This window comes from Staurois parvus, unplaced genomic scaffold (assembly GCF_062004578.1).
Source record: "Staurois parvus isolate SC_StPar_1 unplaced genomic scaffold, SC_StPar_1.0 ptg002686l, whole genome shotgun sequence".
NCBI classification, from domain to species: domain Eukaryota; kingdom Metazoa; phylum Chordata; class Amphibia; order Anura; family Ranidae; genus Staurois; species Staurois parvus.
Window position 1 is genome coordinate 291,849 of NW_028320482.1, and position 21,648 is coordinate 313,496.

The following is a 21,648-nucleotide window of genomic DNA, read 5'->3' on the forward strand; positions in this document are numbered from 1 at the left end:
GTTCCACATAGTATGAGCAGCATCACCCTTCACTCTGTAACCAAGACCTAGTCTGGCAATACACACAATGACACCAATGAGTCTCTGACCAATCTCACGGTTTGGATGGACTTTTTCCTTTTGATTATTTCCAGGTGAACACGCGTTCCAATATCTCCCCTGTGTTCTGCAGACAGATATACATTTCCTGATGACTTATGTTGTACAGATTCCTCATGTTCCCCAATACAAACTCATACATTGGACTTCAGCTTTTTAACCAGTAGTGAATGGACTTGGTAAGATACCATCCCTATGTTGAGGGCATGTGGCCTGGTAGGGTTCAGGAGGGAGCACACTAACTCCCACTCCACAATTTTTTTTTTTTTGGAGAGAGGCCCACAGATCCTTTTTTTATACATTTTGTTTGTCTGCTGAGAATTCCCAGTTGATAGCTGAATGAGCCAAGAAGGTTTACTTCACCAGGTGTTAGGACATTTCTGGCAGTCAACAAGCCTGAGCAGGAAGCTGACACATTTAGTAGTAGGTTTGAATTTGGTTGAATACCCATTTAGATCAGCTGTTCACTGAACCCCCAAACAATATAAATTCCAAACACATATTCCAAACTCCAAACATCGCTTTAGTCCAAACCAGGGACGTATTGTAAGTGGCCTGAGTATTGGTCCCATATTAGTGACCAATGGGAGAAGGATATATCAGTAGTCAGTGGAAGAACATTCTTCCATCATCAACAGATTGTTGTTATTGAGAGCCAGAAATAGTTCAGTGCACAAGGAACCCCTATAAAAACCTTTGTAGGACCCCTGGCTGAGAAAGGCTGGACTAGGCAGTCACATATTTCTGTCCCCCTTGGTGGGAGTGGAGGTGACCCCTCTATAAGGATCTACAGTCCATACACACACAGCACAAGGCCGGGGTCACACTACCAGATGCTTCTCGGGGCTGCAGTTCCTCTGAGCTCCACAAGGTGGGGATCTCACTTCTACCCAGACAGGAAGTCTCCATGGAAGACAGGCAGGAAGTGATGTCAGGTACAGACAGGAAGTGATGTCAGGTATAAATAAGCAGTTCCAGGTGAGTGGGGAGTGAGGAGGAAGTAGAGATGAGGCCTTGTTAGAAGTGGCAGAAGAGGAGGTAATAAGATGTTATTTCCTATTTACACCCAGTAACCCCCCTGTCATGTCCGTCCTCTTCCTCCGTAGTCACGTCCGTCCTCTGCCTCCGTAGTCACGTCCGTCCTCTGCCTCCGTAGTCACGTCTGTCCTCTGCCTCCGTAGTCACGTCCGTCCTCTGCCAACGTAGTCACGTCCGTCCTCTTCCTCCGTAGTCACGTCCGTCCTCTTCCTCCGTAGTCACGTCCGTCCTCTTCCCCCGTAGTCACGTCCGTCCTCTTCCCCCGTAGTCACGTCCGTCCTCTTCCCCCGTAGTCACGTCCGTCCTCTTCCCCCGTAGTCACGTCCGTCCTCTTCCCCCGTAGTCACGTCCGTCCTCTTCCCCCGTAGTCACGTCCGTCCTCTTCCTCCGTAGTCACGTCCGTCCTCTTCCTCCATAGTCACTGTGACGTCTTTTATCTCCAGCAGATGATGATACACACATATATAGTGTGGGAACCCAGATTAACCCCTTCAGGGGCACAACATTCCCCCACTTCCGGGGCCGGAACATTCTCCTCATTGTGGAGATAAATTCTAGTAATATGGTCCTCTAAACAAACAGCACTGACAATAAATAGACAAGACAAGGACCATCCTGACCATACATGGCCTACAAAGGGCAATGATGACACTACACAGGCAGCCAATGGGCAATCATTACACTATGCAGCCAACACAATGATGGAGTGCAAGGATACTACACTACAGTATACTTGGCAACCAAGAGAACAACCCCCTCCCTTGCTGTCCTACTCTATATTGGGCTGTCATTGGAGGGAAGAGAACAGATTCTTCCCCCACAGCTCTCTACTCCACTAGCACCATCCTCCTGCTATCCAATCCAAACCCTTCTCTTACTGCGGAGAGTGACAGTGACATCACTCCTGTCAGTCAGCAAGCTGCCGGAGATTGGAGCTCTGCAGTCAGAGTTCTGGCAATTATTCTAATTAGCCAGCAACTCCGGCCAAAAGTCAGCAAGTTCCCCTTCCTGGACATCATGATGACCTCACAGCACTGCCTCAGAGCAAACAAGTCATAGGAAGAATCGTATTTATCTTATTGTCTGCAGATCTAAAACTTATCAAAATCAGTTCAGAAACAAACCCAAAAAAAGAAACAGGAATGGCAGGCCAAGTCAGTACTGTGTTCATGAAAATGTATCAAACTCTAAACAGTCCAAACTAAATGTCTTCCTATGGGGGCAGGAGTCCTTAAATGTACTATTCCCCCCTCACATCCACATCCTATTATTGTGTGACCAATACCATCCAAATCATTCTTACTTTCATTTCCCAAAGATATCCGTCTACAAGGAGACCTGTATAGATCACATGATGGCACCAATGAGGATGGAGGAGGACCGGAGTCACATGACTGAGAAGATACTAAACCTCACCCTGGAGATCATCTACCTGCTGACCGGAGAGGTGAGGAGGATTCTGGGAGGTCACATGACATCACTCTTATCTCTATTAATAAAACACAGACCTGACCGGAGAGGTGAGGAGGATTCTGGGAGGTCACATGACATCACTCTTACCTCTATTAATAAAACACAAACCTGACCAGAGAGGTGAGGAGGATTCTGGGATTCTAACATGATATTCCTATTGATTTTCCAATACAGATTTTTCCTCTTCTAAAGTCAGGTGATCATATGACCATCACAGTGCCTCCATGTGACTCCCTAAAACCTGAGAGACACAACATGCAGAAGATTCTAGAAGTTACCAAGAAGATGATGGAGCTGCTGACAGGAGAGGTGAGCGGTGCCGGGAATTCTGGGACATTCTCCAGTAACAGACAAGGGATGTGTCTGGATGGTGACTGTATCATTGTGTGTGTCAGGTTCCTATAAGGTGTCAGGGTGTCACTGTCTATTTCTCCATGGAGGAGTGGGAGTATTTAGAAGGACACAAGGATCTCTACAAGGACATCATGATGGACAATCAGCCGCCCCTCACATCACCGGGTAAGAGGAGACTTTATTGTAAAGGAGAGAGCAGTACGGAGGATCCACCTAGATCCCCCATCATCTGATAAACACATAGAAACAATGGATTCAGTCAGTGTGTGTGTTTCATACAGATGGATCCAGTCATGGGAACCCACCAGAGAGATGTCCCCGTCCTCTGTATTCCCGGGACTCCACACAGGAAGGTCACACCATCCCTCACCATCATCAGGTAGATGATGACAATTATTGGTAGTTGTGATTTATACACAGCATGTTTGTTGCAATGAATGTTTTATTATATCTTTCAGAGTGGAATCCTCAGGGATGATAATGTTGTTAAAGAAGAGAATAAAGAGGAGGATGAGGAGTATGGAGTGATGGAGGAGTTTTCAGAAGGACTCAAAGATATGATGGAGCCACCTAATACCAGAAACCCAGAGAGATGTCCCCGTCCTCTGTATTCCTGGGATTTCACACAGGTTAATATTAAAAAGGAGATAACAGAGTAGAGTGATGAGGATGGTGTGATGGAGGAGTCAGAGTTTCCAAAAGGACACCGAATTCTTTTCTGGGACACCATGGTGGAGTCATCTGTAAAGATTGTGTACAATAGAGACATGGAACCTGTACGTGACAGCCATTTTTGTTTTTCTAGAGCTATAAACCTAAGCTAATTAGTCTTGGCAGGATGTCTGTTTCCACGAACCATGAAAAACACTTCCCTCTGCCCTATCGTAAAACAATAATAACTCAGTCAAGCTGTCACGACATGACGTGTAAGCCATTAAGGCTCTAGGAATGTAGAGCATGCCATAAACTATCTATTCCACAACGTAACAATTCCGGAAAGGAGAGAAATCAGTCTCCTCCCTCCTGGGTGACAAGGGTACGCTGTGTTAGTATCCCTGGGTTTGAAATACAATTCTGAATATTAATCTGCCACTTGCTAGAACACCACCTGCACATACTGGAAGTTATTAATATTGGTATGAAACTGTAGTTGCGACTTAATCATAAATTTGGTGACCTCCAGCACCCATCCCCTAAACTGGATGATTGATTAATCGGTTCTCTGTCCGCACCCCTTTGAAATCACAGAAAAGGGACTGAGAATACTTGTTAAGATTGAGCTCTCGTTTTGCCATCAACCAAGGAACACCCAAGACAGCCACGGCAACGTTTTTGCTCAGACAATTGAACTCTGCTAAAACCAAGGACTTTGCAAGTATTCTGCCTTCTTAACGCCTTTTTTATTTTTTTGTTGCTTTATTGTTCTCTTTATCTCTTTGTAACATCGCTTTCTGTAAATATTTAATAATTGCACCATTTGACCTTTTCATTAATTAACCCTATTTTGAAAAGTGTTAAAATTATCTCTAAGGCTGTTAATGCAAACTAAAGACTCCCTGCCTCTGGAAGAGTGCTACTGTATGTATTAATCCTCTGAATATCCCTGTCTGTGGTGACAGTGTGTGTTACAGACGCTTATTGTTCACATTTGTTCTTGCTAACATTGTGAAGGGTTGATAGTCCCAAAGCTATCTGGAGGCAGGTTGGAGTTTGAAGGGTTAATTGCATATTTAACCTAACCCAGTAATAAGTGCTATCAGGCTGCTGGCACATAAATTGTAATCCTGCGAGCTGGAAAATCTTTGTGCAGGGCTGAGGGTGGCATTGTTATGTGAGTGACAACACGGTGTGAGATTGGCTGGTCCTTTGTCACGAGTTGGTGAGAAGGACAGGGGTCGGACGCTGCGTTCTGTCACATATTGGCTGGCAGCGTATCTGGGATAGTTCTGCATTAGAGCATTCAGTGCAGCGTTAGGAATTAGTTCTGCACTGAAGGATTGTAACCTTTGTGGAAACAGTCCTTAGAGACAAGTGGTGCATATTTTTGTTTTTTTATAAAAGAGACATACAGCAACAGCTCCTTCCTATTTCTGCTTTCTGCTCTATCTTTTCTTCTTTCAATTTTGCCTGGTTTAGCTGAATACAAGAGGATGAGCAAATATGATTTATGTGCTGAGTGTGAAGTAAGAGGAATTGATGTTGGTGGCAAGAATCGTGAAAGTTTGATTCATGCCCTACAGGAGTTTGATATCCGGGCAGACCAGAACCCTGGGGAACCTGAAACTGAAGGGGTTCCCGCCATCTCCAATCCCAGTGGTTCAGATACGGCCTCGCAGGATGGACAAACAGAGACTGACACTGGAGTACCACAGAATGTCACCTCCACTCCGCAGCGTGAGCAGGCCAGCACCAGAGTGCCTGTAACCGGCACAGACTCTCATCAAATGCAGGAAGCCCTGAAACGCATCATGGAGATGGATCCTCTGATGTACCTGCAGATTCTGGAATGCCAGGCTGAGAGAGAGAGGAATGCCAAGCAGCGGCTGAGAGAGAGGAACGCCAAGCAGCGGCTGAGAGAGGGGAACGCCGAGCAGTGGCTGAGAGAGAGGAATGCCAAGCAGCGGCTGAGAGAGAGGAACGCCAAGCAGCGGCTGAGAGAGGGGAACGCCGAGCAGTGGCTGAGAGAGAGGAACGCCGAGCAGCGGCTGAGAGAGAGGAACGCCAAGCAGCGGCTGAGAGAGAGGAACGCCAAGCAGCGGCTGAGAGAGAGGAACGCCAAGCAGCGGCTGAGAGGGAGGAACGCAAGGCTGAGAGAGGAATGCCAGGCTGAGGGAGAGGAACACCAAGCAGCGGCTGAGAGGGAGAAATGCCAGGTTGAGAGAGAGGCTGTGAAGAGGGAGGCTGATCACCGGCACGAAATGGAGATGGCTAGGCTCCAGCAACAGTGGCTGGCTCAGAACCTCGGGTCCCTAGAGCACAGGGACGCCTCTCTGCCCTTGCAAAGTTTCTGGTAATGGAAAAGGACAGTGACATTGATGAGTATTTACTGTCATTTGAAAAAAACTTGCCGTCAGTAGCATCTGCCCCAAATACAATGGGTTAGGTAACACCAGGGCTGCGCAGCAAGGCCCTGGATGCCTGTCGAATTGCCAGTGGAGCAGGACAATGATTATGAAGCTCTAAAGGTTGCAATTGTTCGGAAGTATCAGCTAGCCCCAAAAGTGATTTAGGTCCTTGCAAAATGGACCTGAGGACTCCTATACGGATATGTTAAGTCACTTACACACCACATTCTGGCAGTGGACCAGAGGCCTAAAAGCTGACTCCTTCGAGTCCCTGGAGGATCTCATGATCCAAGATCAGCTGCTGCACCTCTGTCCAGCAGACATCAGACAGTTTGTGCTGGATTGAGGACCAGCGTCTGCCAAAGCAGCAGCAGAACTGGCAGAGATCTATATCAACACTCGGGTATCTGACCACTGCAGTTCTCCTACAAATGGCTGGAAAGGAGGGAAATCATCCATGGCAACCCCTCCTACAGCGGTGAGTCAGCACCTGCAGTCCCAGGTGTCCCACTAATCTCCATTGACACCCACAGATGCTACAGCTCTGTAAAAGGTGAACATATCAGGACTCAGTGCCCTGAGCAGAAGAAGATGACATCAGCTGGCCAGCAACCCTTTTTCCATGCTTTCTCCGCAGGAAAACTCGGGTAACCACCGCAAACTTGCAGCCAGTCACTGTGGGCAACTAGACCATAACTGGTTTCCTTGAAACAGGAGCAGAAGTCACATTGATCAGATCAGAGGTGATAGAAAGAAAGGATATCATCCCAGAGAGATTCTTTACCCTCCCTGGAGTTGGGGGGATCCGTTCACGCGTACTCCATGCTAACGTTTTCATCGATTGGGGTGCAGGAAGTGGGATGAGAGAGGTGGGAGTCTCGGATGAAATCCCCACACCTCTTCTGTTGGGTGCTGCTTTAGGTACTCTTGTTTCCTATTATGCCCCTGCTAAGAATATCCCGGATGCCCCCACGGAACTCTCTGGACATACCAAGGTATGGTGTGCAGATGTTGAGTCAATATCTGGGCAACCTGTGGATGGACAGAGGGAGGGTGAGGTGAGTGTACAGGTATAAAGTTCTCCATCTCTTAGGGAAAGAGAGGAGACCCCTTTGCATGTGGAGGTATCAAACGCATGTGCAGTTGATACTAACAATGTAATTACTTAATGTACTGATGATGTTTTTCCATTGTTTGGGGTCACCCACAGTGCTGTGAAGTGGGCAGAGGTACAGTCTCTGGGTGCTGAGCAACGGGATGGTCCAGATAGGCCCTTTCCTTGCTCCAGCCCAGAGGATTCTGTCTCGACAACCCCCCAGCAGTTGTCTTTTGTATGGTACTGGACAGCTGGGTGGTACTTGTAGTCCCACGGCTAAGCTAGCATTGGGGAGTGACCAAGTTGTTGAAGCCATCAGCAGGCTAGCTGTGAGCTTCCCTGCTGAGAAAGATAAACAACAGCTTGGGTCAGTGAGAAGCTAGGAATGAATAGTCTATAGGCAGGGGGCTTGGGGACTTGAAGAGTTAACCAGCTGCTCACTGCTTCCAGTCAGCCTAGGGGACATGTATTGAGAGTGTCACCTGATATGGTCTGTCAAGGTCCATGGGGAAAACCTAAAGCCAGGGAGGAAGTCACACAGAATTAATTCTGGCTTAGATTCATCCCCTCACAACCCCCAGCACAATGCATGTCATGGGCAGTGGCAGTACACTTGGATTAGAAGTGCGAGGGGCTCTACTGGAGTTGACAGCTGGCCCTCAGGGAAGGAGCTTAGGCCTTCAGCTCCAATCACCCTTCCTCTCCATTCAGGTACAGCAGCTGCTGGCAATGCTTATGGTAAATGGTGTCTGGGTTCAGGGAAAGCTTATGAGGGCCAACCATGCTGTTCATAAGGCAGACAACAGGGTGTATCCTTCCGTCATGCCTTCGGTCCGCCTCATCTCACGGGGTGCAGACAGAATGGGCCAAAGAGACATAGGGAATGCCGCAGTCAGGGTTTTAGAAGTCCCACGGGGTCTGGGCATCACCAGTTGTTCCGTTCCCCAAAGGGGATCCGACGGCCAGGCTTTGTGAGGACCTTGGAAAACTGAACACCAGCCCTGCGGTTGTGGCTGATTCCATGCCCAGGAACCATGAGGTAATGAAGAAGCTGGCAGGTGCCCGCTGTCTAACTGTCATGGACCTGAGCAGAGGATATGCGCCAATGTCTCTAACCCAGGAGGCTCAGGACAAGTCAGCCTTCACCACCCCATGTGGCTTGCCAGAATTTATGGTATGGCTAGTTGGGGTTGAGAACGCACCAGCCACCTCTCCAGGTGTCATGAGTGACCTACGGTATGGAGTGGAACCGTGTGCAGTTGCCTACTTTATGAGCCTTGCAGTGTTCGGCCCTGTCTGGGGGGAACAACTTGGACTCCTGTGACCAGTCATGAACAAATTGATAGTGCCTAATCTAACAGTCAAACACTAACTGTCAGAGGGGCATGTTAGAGGTTCAGCACTGGGAACCACAGGTAGAAAGAGACCCCCAGAGGTCTGGCACTGGGAAGGCTGAGGAGATCATGGCCTGGCCTACTCCCCAGGCCAAAAAGCAGGTTTCATCATTCTTGGGTACACCTGGCTACAGTAGGACGCCTGGGTGCAACTATAATGGCTCAGCTGAACCTGTGACTGACCTACCAAATAGGAAACCGATGAAAATGGCGTCCTTGATGCTAGCATGTAAAGAGGATTGTTCAACCCGAAGGTAACAGTCAGCACACCTGTGAGGCAAGCCCCGGAATTCACCTGTCCAATTCCGGTGCACACAGGCGCCCCTACCTTTTGGGTCAGGTGTAGTCCTAGGCCCGAGGAATGAGAATGGAGAGGGACATCTCATCCTTAGACAGGAAGCTACATCTCAGGTAGCATATGACACCCCTGAACAGAAGTGTCTTGTGACCATGTGGGCACCACGGAAGCTGCCACAATATCCGGGTGGTCACAGCAGACTGGTACTCACCCCTCACAACCCACTTTGTTGGCACAACAGTGTTGCTAGGGAGAAAAGCACACTTCTCAGAAGGAAGCTGGTTCTCCAGCAGTGCAGTTGTACCAGATCACACCAAGGTGAATTTCTGGGCAAAACGGACCTGTGTCCTGACAAGTCAAACCGGCAGCAGACGTCTGTTGCGTCAGGAGGAAAATTGCAGTTCCCTCTCATGCAACCACCTGAGGGGGGAGGTGTAATGATTGTGTTTAATAGAGACATGGAACCTGTATGCAACGGCCTTTTTTGTTTTTCATGAGCAGTGTTCCTAACCCCCCCACCCTTTGCAAACTATGGAACTTGAAGCTGTAACTTTTACCAAACTGAAAATAACATCATATCTTAATTAAAACACAAATAGACAGTGTCCAGACCTGGCCAGAGCTGTAAACAGCTAATTTGTCTTGGCAGGATGTCTGTTTCCAGGAACCATGAAAAACACTTTCCTCTGACATATTGTTAAACAATAATAACTCAGTCAAGCAGTCACACATGACATGTAAGGCCATTAAGGCTCTGGGAATGCAGAGCATGCCATAAAATGTTTATTCCACAATGTAACAATTCCACATACAATTCATAGAATTCAACAGGACACATTAATATTAGGTATATATTTGAATGGGGAATTTTATACCAAATCAAAATCATACACTTATATTTTATAGATGTTATTTTCTCTCATTCTCTTGGTTTAGGGTGAAGATCTGATAGATATAAAAGTTGAGGTTAAATCAGAAGAAGAAGAGGCGTATGTGAGGGATGATCAGCAGTCTATGGAGGAGGATGGAATAACGGGGACATTTATAGAGGAGGACACTCCTACAGAGATCAGCACAGGTGGGTCATGAACACTAAATCCATTCCTCCACCCATACTGCTCACTGATTGGTCCAGAGTAGGGCGGGGACTGGGTGATATCAGCCTGTAATCCCCTGGTCACTTTCCTGAGCTGTGTTCCCCGTCCTGTATTCCTGGATTTCTCTCGGATAATCTTCCTTCTCTGTGCTGCAGACACAGTTTATGAATCTAGACTGGATTTATGGAGATTATGGGGCACTGCTGGTAGCAAAATGTTCATTTTTTCCACCTGGGGCATGTGCTATAAGTCTCCTTCCCCATGCCCGGGTCTAGTAAGATCCCTGACAGAGTAATTCTCCCAGGGTTCCTTGCTCTGTGGTCTGCTGGCTGTGCCGGGTGGAGGGATATGTCTGTATAGTCTCAGACCCAAGTCACTGAGTGCAGTCTCAGGAGATGGGAGGCAGCGGTGTGGGACCTCTGCAACTTGTCTCCAGAATGTCACGGCCCATTATAAATAAGTGAGGGGGATCATCACATTCTGTTGAGCCTTTACATATTCTGCAAAGAACACAGAGCATGGTGGTGGAACATTTTGGGAAATTATATGAAGTTGAAGAAATATTGTATTTCAAAAACAATACATTATTACTTCATATATCATGGACTATAATCACCATTATTTATATGAATTCTGTGCACTTTTTTCATTTCATCATTTGATTTTGTCCCGTGTATCTATATTTCTGGGTGTTGTATGTTTGCTTGTGTGTGTGACTGATGCATTTATGCAGCCATCTCTGGTACATGCTGTACACAGTGAGATTGAAGGATGCTGGGAGGTGTATAATTTTTACCAGCAGCTGGAGGGTAAATAAAATGGGGGCATCTAATATGCATTAAACATGGGGTTTATGATTATTATTATGTATGTATATAAACATAATATGGATTCTCTTTGGGTAAAACCTATTTCCTACCAGCTGGACATTTTATATCGGATGATGTGATTGGAGCACAGACTTTTACATGGTGATAATAATGTGATAACATCCTCCAACTTTGGACCCTTAAACAGAAAGTGATAATGAGGGAGGAGTCAATACCCCAATGATGGTGGTCTTCAGGATCAGTCCAGTCTTCATCTTGGTTGTTCTCCCCCCATCCTCACTCTCTGACCTCTGGTGGAGCTCAGCCCCGCTGTTCTTCATGACTAAATCATGGACTAAATAAGGAAGTGCAGTACTTCTTGTGTTGGGAAGATGGCGATGAGTGATAGAGGGGGTGGGGACCCTCGTCCTATAATCCCCTCATCACTGTCCCTCCTATAAAAGACAGTTCTGGTTGTTTCCTCACTCTCTGACTAAGGGCCATGAATAAAGAAATGACCTGGTAGGAGATCAGAGGAGCCATTTCCTAGTTCCCTTGAGGGTGGAATTGCAAGCTCCTCAGAGACCAAGCTGCCTGATGTGGGCGGAGTCCTGGTTTGGGGGAACCAATCAGCTCCTGTCTAGTAATCCTCTTTGTCTTTGTATTTTAGATCATGGCCGGGAGATGAGGAAAACCTCCGAGGATTGTCTCACTTTGTCTCCAGACTGGAAAGTAGAAGATGAGGACATCACACAGTATAGTCCAGGAGAAAACCCGGCTCTCTCCAATGTCCATCCGGCACCACCCAGTGTAGATGGACCATCGGATTCCTCGTATCTTGAGGAACCTCAGACTGTATGGGACCGGGCCGGCCTTCCAACAGGGAAGAGCTTCTCCTGTACTGAGTGTGGGAAATTTTTCCAATTTAAATCCCATCTTACTGTGCATAAAAGATCTCACACGGGGGAGAAGCCCATTTCCTGTCCTGAGTGCGGGAAATGTTTTTCAAAGAAGTCCAATCTTTACAAACATCAGAGATTACACACAGGTGAGAAGCCATATTCGTGTACTGAGTGCGGGAAATGCTTTGCAGATAAATCGGCACTTGTTGCACATCAGAGATCTCACACAGGGGAGAAGCCATATTTCTGTCCTGAGTGCGGGAAATGTTTTTCACAGAAGTCCAATCTTTACAGACATCAGAGATTGCACACAGGTGAGAAGCCGTATTCCTGTCCTGAGTGCGGGAAATGTTTTTCAGACAAATCCAATCTTTACACCCATCAGAGATGTCACACGGGGGAAAAGCCGTATTCCTGTCCTGATTGAAGGAATTGATCCTCATTGAAGTCCTGTCTTCCTGTACATCAGGGTCCCACACAACCCTGGAGGTGTATTAGTGCCTTGAGTGCGGGAAATGTCTTCTAGATGAATGTTGCTGGACATCCCAGCTCTCATGTGAGGAAGAAGCACACCCTGATATACACCTCAGATATACTCCATGGCTGATCTTCATCATGGAAGAAACAGTTGATAAGGAGATCAGAGGTCACCAAAGACGTGGATGAAGTGTGGGACTGGGTTGGCCATTGATAGCAGGAGAAGAATGGAGTCCTGACCTTCCATTGGCTGAGTACATTTTGTGGTGGAAGCTTTTGTAGACATTTAGAGATCTATTTTTCAAAATTCAGTGGATAAATTATTCAAGCTTCCATCCGGCCACAATAAATATTGGCCATGTTTTATTTAAAGCAGTGATTTCCTATCATCATCAGCCCCATCTAGTGGCCATAATGTATTATTTCGCTATTTTTCGGATTTGCGATATTTATTAGGAAAAGCTATGGCCACTAGATAGACCCCTTTCCTCCATTAGGCATGGATTCATGCTAACACCTGACATCATACTCATGCACTTAGAGTACAGTAGACATTGATGAACATAAGTTAATTATACCCATAGGGGGAGATTTACTAAAACCGGAGCACTCAGAATCTGGTGCAGCTGTGCATGGGAGCCAATCAGCTTCCAACTTCAGTTCGTTCAATTAAGACTTGCCAATAAAACCTGGAAGCTGATTGGTTTCTATGCAGAGCTGCACCACATTTGGCACTCTCCAATTTTCGTAAATAACATATGGTATTGAACCAACCAACGCATCTGGTCACTAGATTTCACTAAGCATCTTAAGAACTAGTGCCATATTTTTCCTAAAATATAACATTTTTCATTTTAAATCAATGGAAACCATTCGACCAGCTCAGCGAATAGCCTAATAACATTTGTCCCCCCTCCATTCATACAGAAGAAATGTACATGAATTGTCATTGGGTGAATGCTACGCAAAACATTCATGAATAGACCTCTAAAAGTCAGGAGGTATTTATTTGACCCCTTCCCACTCGGCCTATTGTCAAAAGATGGCTTTTTCAATATGGGTGGACATGACGTCCACCCTAGCGGCTGTGCTGTGGCACAACCTGTCACCCACTGTGTCCCAATGACAGATCTCTGTACTAGGCCGATCCTGGTATCATGTGATGTCTGTGACCAATCACAGCGATCACATGACATTTGTATACAGTTCATTCATAGCCGTTCATTGTGAAGTATTGTGATGATCTCTGTGATTGATCACAGTGATCACGTGGTACAGACAAGGAACATCACAGCCCAACTGTAGCATGTGATAGTTATGGCAAAATACATACCGGCTCTGAATGGATGTCATTCATTATTATTATTATTTTACAGGATTTATATAGCGCCAACAGTTTGCTCAGCGCTTTACAATATAACGGGAGACAATACAGCAACAATACAGTTCATTGCAAGAGGGATAGGAGGGCCCTGATCCTTGGAGCTTACAATCTAGGAGGGGGGGGGAACTGATTGCTTATAGCAGTAACCATCACTGTTATAAGCAATCATAGTGTAAAAGAAAAGCCCTGTTCACTTCCACTTGTCACTATGGTAACACTGCACTGCTCTGGTTACAGTATGGAAAAAAAATTGTAAATTCTGTCTGAACCTGGGTTAAGTCCAAACCAGATCTCATTCCTAGTGGTCAGTGTAGTGGTCCCTTACATTGGTGACCAATGGGAGAAGGACCCCCTTATATCAGTGGTCAGTGTAGTGGTCCCTTACATTGGTGACAATGGGAGAAGAATTCCCTTATTTCAGTGTAGTGGTCCCTTATATAGTTGACCAATGGGAGAAGGACCCCCTTATATCAGTGGTCAGTGTAGTGGTCCCTTACATTGGTGACCAATGGGAGAAGGACCCCCTTATATCAGTGGTCAGTGTAGTGGTCCCTTACATTGGTGACCAATGGGAGAAGGATTCCCTTATGTCAGTGGTCAGTGTAGTGGTCCCTTACATTGGTGACCAATGGGAGAAGGATCCCCTTATGTCAGTGGTCAGTGTAGTGGTTGGGGTAAGGGGTGTACGGAATTCCCAATGGAACTGAGAAACGAAGGAGAACATCCTGAACTATGTACAGTGGTTACAGCAATCAGTCTCTTCAGGAGATCTAGCCAGCCTCTCCTGTAGTACCACCCCAGACCCCAGCTAAATCCTGTTAGTTAGCCAGCTGTCTGGAGGAATCCCTGAGAAGGAGGTCTGGTTCCTGAAGAAAAGTGAATATTAGACGGTTCAAAAAAATTGCAGTGTTTGTATTCTTCTTTACAAACTCAAACATTCACTATATAAACTGAAAAATGTTGGAAGATTTTGCTTTCCTTTGAATGACTTCATGAATATTTGGTTGTAGTCGCACTGTTTCTGAGAACTGCTGTACATCTGTGTTGCATGGAGTCACCCAACTTCTGGCCCCTGTGATCAGGTATTCCAGCCCAGGATGATTGGACTACATTCCACAGTTCTTCTCTATTTCTTGGTTTTGCCTCAGAAACTGCATTTTTGATGTCACCCCACAAGTTTTCTATTGGATTAAGATCCGGGGATTGGGCTGGCCACTCCATAACGTCCATCTTGTTGGTCTGGAACCAAGATGTTGCACGTTTACTGGTGTGTTTGGGGTCGTTGTCTTGTTGGAACACCCATTTCAAGGGCATTTCCTCTTCAGCATAAGGCAGCATGACCTCTTCAAGTATTCTGATGTCTTCAAACTGATCCATGATCCCTGGTATGCGATAAATAGGCCCAACACCGTAGTATGAGAAACATCCCCATATCATGATGCTTGCACCACCGTGCTTCACTGTCTTCACAGTGTACTGTGGCTTGAATTCAGTGTTTGGGGGTCGTCTGACAAACTGTCTCCGGCCACCAGACCCAAAAAGAACAATCTTACTTTCATCAGTCCACAAAATGTTGCGCCATTTCTCTTTAGGCCAGTCAATGTGCTCTTTGGCAAATTGTAACCTCTTCAGCCATGTCTTTTTTCCAACAGTGGGACTTTGCGGGGACTTCTTGCAGATAGCTTGGCTTCACATAGGCGTCTTCTAATTGTAACAGTCCTCACAGGGAACGTCACACCTTCTTTCATCTTCCTGGAGCTGATTGTTGGCTGAGTCCGCGCCATGTTGGCTATTCTTCTATCCATTCCAATGGTAGTTTTTCGCTTTCTTCCACGTCTTTCAGGTTTTGGTTGCCATTTTAAAGCATTTGCGATCATTTTAGCTGAGCAGCCGATCATTTTCTGCACTTCTTTATATGTTTTCTCCTCTCCAATCAACTTTTTAATCAAGGTACGCTGTTCTTCTGAACAATGTCTGGAACGACCCATTTTCCTCAGAATTTCAGAGAGAAATGCACTGTAACCAGCATGTACAACATTTGCTGCCTTCCTTCCTTAAATAAGGGCAATAATTGCCACCTGTTTATCAAAGAATGAATGACCTCACTAATAGAACTCCACACTGCTATTATTTTGAACACGTCCCTTTCAATGAGTGATTCAAGTACACAGAATCAGCAGCATGCATGTCATGACTGTTGGGTCTGTTGGATTTCTATTACTCTACTACACCTGCTAGGAAATTATTTGCCATGTAAAAATATAATTTCTACCAAAAACAGTGATTGATCCGGTTAGTGATGTCTGACTGCTATTATTTTGAACACAACTGTATGTAAGTTAGGGACCTTAGATTGTAAGCTCCTTGAGGGTTAGGGACTGATGTGAATGTACAATATACAGTATCTCCCAAAAGTGAGTCCCCCCCTCACATTTTTGTAAATATTTGATTCTATTTCATGTGACAACACTGAAGAAATGACACGTTGCTACAATGTGACGTAGTCAGTGTACAGTTTGTATAACATGTAAATTTGCTGTCCCTCAAAATAACTCAACACACAGCCATTAATGTCTAAACTGCTGGCAACAAAAGTGAGTCCACCCCTAAGTAAAAATGTCCAGTTGGGCCCAAAGTGTCAATATTTTGTGTGGCCGCCATTATTTTCTAGCACTGCCTTAACCCTCTTGGGCATGGAGGTCACCAGAGCTTCACAGGTTGCCACTGGAGTCCTCTTCCACTCCTCCATGACAACATCACGGAACTGGTGGATGTTAGAGACCTTGCGCTCCTCCACCTTTCATTTGAGGATGTCCCACAGATGCTCAATAGGGTTTAGGTCTGGAGACATGCTTGGTCAGTCCATCACCTTTACCCTCAGCTTCTTTAGCAAGGCAGTGGTCATCTTGGAGGTGTGATTGGGGTCATGTTGGAATACTGCCCTGTGGCCCAGTCTCTGAAGGGAGGGGATCATGCTCTGCTTCAGTATGTCACAGTACATGTTGGCATTCATGGTTCCCTCAATGAACTGTAGCCCCCCAGTGCCGGCAGCACTCATGCAGCCCCAGACCATGACACTCCCACCACCATGCTTGACTGTAGGCAAGACACACTTGTCTTTGTACTCCTCACCTGGCTGCCGCCACACATGCTTGACACCATCTGAATCAAATCAGTTGACCTTGGTGTCATCAGACCACAGGACACGGTTCCAGTAATCCATGTCCTTAGTCTGCTTGTCTTCAGCAAACTGTTTGTGGGCTTTCTTGTGCATCATCTTTAGAAGAGGCTTCCTTCTGGGACAACAGCCATGCAGACCAATGTGATGTAGTGTGCGGCGTATGGTCTGGGCACTGACAGGCTGAGCCCCCACCCCTTCAACCTCTGCAGCAATGCTGGCAGCACTCATACGTCTATTTCCTAAAGACAACCTCTGGATATGACGCTGAGCACGTGCACTCAACTTCTTTGGTCCACCATGGTGAGACCTGTTCTGAGTGGAACCTGTCCTGTTAAACCACTGTATGGTCTTGGCCACCGTGCTGCAGATCAGTTTCAGGGTCTTGGCAATCTTCTTATAGCCTAGGCCATCTTTATGTAGAGCAACAATTCTTTTTTTCAGATCCTCAGAGAGTTCGATGCCATGAGGTGCCATGTTGAACTTCCAGTGACCAGTATGAAAGAGTGAGAGTGATAACACCAAATTTAACACACCTGCTCCCCATTCACACCTGAGACCTTGTACCACTAATGAGTCACATGACACCGGGGAGGGAAAATGGCTACTTGGGCCCAATTTGGACCTCGTCACTTAGGGGTGGACTCACTTTTGTTGCCAGCGGTTTAGACATTAATGGCTGTGTGTTGAGTTATTTTGAGGGGACAGCAAATTTACATGTTATACAAGCTGTACACTGACTACATCACATTGTAGCAAAGTGTTATTTATTCAGTGTTGCCACATGAAAAGATAGAATCAAATATTTACAAAAATGTGAGGAATGTACTCAGTTTTGGGAGATACTGTATATGTAAAGCGCTGTGTAAATTGACAGCGCTATATAAGTACCTGAAATAAATAAGTCCAGCAGGGGACAAGGCCTATACACCCAGAAGGCCCCAAAGTGTCTACCAACCATTGATATATGTCAAAGGTTAGAAGAATATATTTAATCTCTCATAGAAACTAAAATATTAGTTGCAGAGAGACGAAAATATTTCCTTCTGATCGCACACATTTTGAGCTACGTATACATATATAATGGCATGTGTAGTGTGTATAGAATTTATAAGAGATCCACAAAACAGTTGTGTGGATCCAGCTGACAACAGCCAAGCGGTAATTGGTCTTGTTGCAATCAGACTGACACTGGTGTCAGAAATCCTATTCCGGACTCAGCCATCAGAACCATTCTTGGCCCATTTAACTCTTGTCATATCAATCAGAACACAGAACTATCCTTCGGGGCTGAGGATGGAACACCCCCTGGGTTGATCTGAAAGCCATTAGAGTTAAGCCAGCATCCATATCTCAATAAATTGAGAAGATCATAAGATATGGACGCAGTGATCCTCATGGAAGGAGTTCAAAACTGCTCCTGTCACAGGATAAACCTTGGTAAAAGTTGTTTTTTCTGTTTTTTTAATACCTTTTTAATTTAAAAGATAATAGACAAACTGTGTATGTTTTTTCTGGTAATTCCCTTCCTTGTAAATATTTTATGTACTTCCTAAATTCTGGATATTACATTATAGAATTAATAAGTGGCTTCTGTGTACTAAGCTCAGGCTCATTTCCCTAGAGAGATTGTTATATTGTTGTGTCTATGTGCTCTGTCTAAACTCCTTGTTAGTCTGTATGTAATTGTACTGTGTGTTGGTTGGCAGATTATGTGCAGATTGTAAACTAGGAGATCTGACAAAAAGAGGTTGGTTTGGGTGTGTGTTTGTTTGCCTAGCTCAGTGGTCGGCAAGCCGCGGCTCGCGAGCCACATGCGGCTCTTTACAAACTTTAATGCGGCTCTTCTGTGTGCCGGGCGCCCGCTCCCCTCCCTCCTCTCGGGCGGCCGCCCCAAAAGTCAGGACTCTGCAGCTAGCCCGGCAATGGGCAAACTACGGCCCGGTGGACCTTTTAATCCGGCCCGCGGAGCGTGGCAAACATTGGCTGTCAGGATGTAGGCGGGGCAGCCAGGATGTAGGCGGGGCAGCGTGACGAACTCCTCTCCTCTCACAGTCCGCCTTGAAGACCGGAACGGCGCGGGAACACGGCGAGAGGAACGCGCGGAGCAAAGGTAAGTGAATTGACACTATAGGGGGGATGAATTACTATATGGGGGATGAATTACTATAGGGGGGATGAATTACTATAGGGGGGATGAATTACTATATGGGGGATGAATTACTATATGGGGGATGAATTACTATGGCGGATGAATTACTATATGGGGGATGAATTACTATATGGCGGATGAATTACTATATGGGGAATGAATTACTATGGCGGATGAATTACTATATGGGGGATGAATTACTATATGGCGGATGAATTACTATATGGGGAATGAATTACTATGGCGGATGAATTACTATGGCGGATGAATTACTATATGGGGGATGAATTACTATGGGGGATGAATTACTATGGGGGATGAATTACTATATGGGGGATGAATTACTATGGGGGATGAATTACTATGGGGGATGAATTACTATGGGGGATGAATTACTATATGGGGGATGAATTAATATGGGGGATGAATTACTATATGGGGGATGAATTACTATGGGGGATGAATTACTATGGGGGATGAATTACTATATGGGGGATGAATTACTATATGGGGGATGAATTACTATATGGGGGATGAATTACTATATGGGGAATGAATTACTATATGGGGGATGAATTACTATATGGGGGATGAATTACTATATGGGGGAATGAATTACTATATGGGGGATGAATTACTATGGGGAATGAATTACTATATGGGGGATGTATTTTCAGTTTTAAAAATGTGGCTCTCAAAATAAATTTCAATCGTGGTTTTGGCGAGATTTGGCTCAGTTGAAAAAAAAGGTTGCCCACCACTGGCCTAGCTGACCAGTCAACAGACAAGCAGATAGGTGGTGACAAGCTACTGTGAGTTGTGTGTCTGGTGTTTGGGTGTGTATGGACAGTGGGAAGATGGATTACCACAAGGGTTGCAGCTTGTAGGATAGCTGGAGGAAACTTAGAAATGTGAGCTAATTACTAAACTACACTCCAACCGTTAGAGTGCAACAGTTTCCATGAAAGATGTGTATCTGCAGTCAGCTAGCTGGACCCTCACCTCAGTTAAAAAAAAACAAAAATCCCCAGCTCACTTACCAGCCAGCCTGCAACAAACCGAATTGTCCTGTCTAACAGTCAACATTAAAATCAAGGGATTTAGTTTGCACCCATTTGCAGATACACTATATTGACAAACGTATTGGGACACCTGCCTTTCCATGCACATTAACTTTAATGGCCTCCCAGTCTTAGTCCGTAGGGTTCATTATTGAGTTGGCCCCGCCCTTTGCAGCTATAACAGCTTCACCTCTTCTGGGAAGGCCGTCCACAAGGTTTAGGAGGGTGTCTATGGGAAGGTTGGACCATTCTTCCAAAAAAGCATTTGTGAGGTCAGGCACTGATGTCAGACAAGAAGGCCTGGCTCACAGTCTCAGCTCTAGTTCATCCCAAAGGAGTTTTATGGGGTTGAGGTCAGGATTCTGTGCAGATCTGTCAAGTTCCTCCACCCCAAACTCACTCATCCATGTCTTTATTCATGTGCATTGGTGCGCAGTCATGTTGGAACAGGAAGGGACCATCCCCAAACTCTTCCCACAAAGTTGGGAGCATGAAATTGTCCAAAATGTCTTGGTATACTGATACCTTAAGAGTTCCCTTCACTGGAACTAGGGGGCCTAGCCCAACCCCTGAAAAACAACCCCACACCATAATCCCGCCTCCACCAAACTTTACACTTGGCAATGCAGTCAGACAAGTACCGTTTTCCTGGCAACTGCCAAACCCAGATACGTCCATCGGATTGCCAGAGGAGTGTGATTTGTCACTTCAGAGAACACTTCTCCACTGCTCTGCAGTCCAGTAGTGGCGTGCTTTACACCACTGCATCCAATGCTTTGCATTGCACTTGGTGATGTAAGGCTTGGATGCAGCTGCTCGGCCATGGAAACCCATTCCATGAAGCTCTCTACACACTGTTGTTGTGCTAATCTGAAGGCCACATCAAGTTTGGAGGTGTTTAGCTATTGACTCTGCAGACAGTTGGTGACTTCTGCGCACTGTGCGCTTCAGCATGCGCTGACCCCGCTCTGTCATGTGACGTGGCCTACCACTTGGTGGCTGAGTGGCTGTTGTTCCCAGTTGCTTCCACTTTGTTATAATCCCACTAACAGTTGAGCGTGGAATATTTAGTAGCCAGGAAATGTCACGGATTGACATATTGCACAGGTGACAACCTATCACGGGACCACGCTTGGAGTCACTTAGCTCCTGAGAGCGACCCATTCTTTCACAAATGTTTGTAGAAGCAGTCTGCATGCCTAGGTGATGATTGTATACACCTGTGTCCATGGAGGGGATTGGAACACCTGAATCCAATTGGAGGGCTGGCCCAATAATTTTGGCAATATAGTGTATATGCCTAAACTGCAGTGGCCACATCATTGCACCCCAATGTACTGCAGTTCTAACTATAATTTTGAGAGTCTCCCAAGCTGGACCATATATAATAATTAGAGATGAGCGAATCGAAGTATCCGAAGTGGAATTCGAGTCGAATATCGGAAAAATTTCGATTCGTGCCGAATCCGAAAAATAGCCTAATTCGGACGCGCGAATCGAAATTTTTCAGAAAATGGCGGCTGACATGTGCGGCGACGGAGCGGGGATGTCTGGGAAGGCGCGCAGACAAGGCGCGCTGACCCATAATGCATTCCTCAACTACATGTGATCGCATCAGCCTATCAGCAGCCAGCCAGCCAGCACTGTGTAATGGTCGAGCTATAAATAGCGGCCATTTTGGAATTCTTCATTTGCCTGCAGTTATTGAACAGAGGCAGACCGCTCTGTACTAGGGACAGGGACAGAGTTAGGGCCACAGAAACGATAATTG

The 21,648-nt window shown here is 45.9% G+C and overlaps 1 protein-coding gene across 1 annotated transcript; it reads left to right on the top strand.

Moving 5' to 3' along the window:
* The first annotated feature begins 1,081 nt into the window (after positions 1 to 1,081).
* LOC149429873 (gastrula zinc finger protein XlCGF66.1-like) lies at positions 1,082 to 18,268 on the top strand. Its single transcript, XM_089666321.1, has 8 exons — positions 1,082 to 1,137; positions 2,456 to 2,584; positions 2,785 to 2,919; positions 3,006 to 3,129; positions 3,246 to 3,343; positions 3,423 to 3,593; positions 9,754 to 9,895; positions 11,394 to 18,268. Exons 2-8 carry the CDS (start codon positions 2,489 to 2,491, stop codon positions 12,050 to 12,052), a joined length of 1,425 nt encoding a protein of 474 aa, XP_089522447.1. The 5' UTR covers positions 1,082 to 1,137; positions 2,456 to 2,488; the 3' UTR covers positions 12,053 to 18,268.
* Positions 18,269 to 21,648: the final 3,380 nt, after the last annotated feature.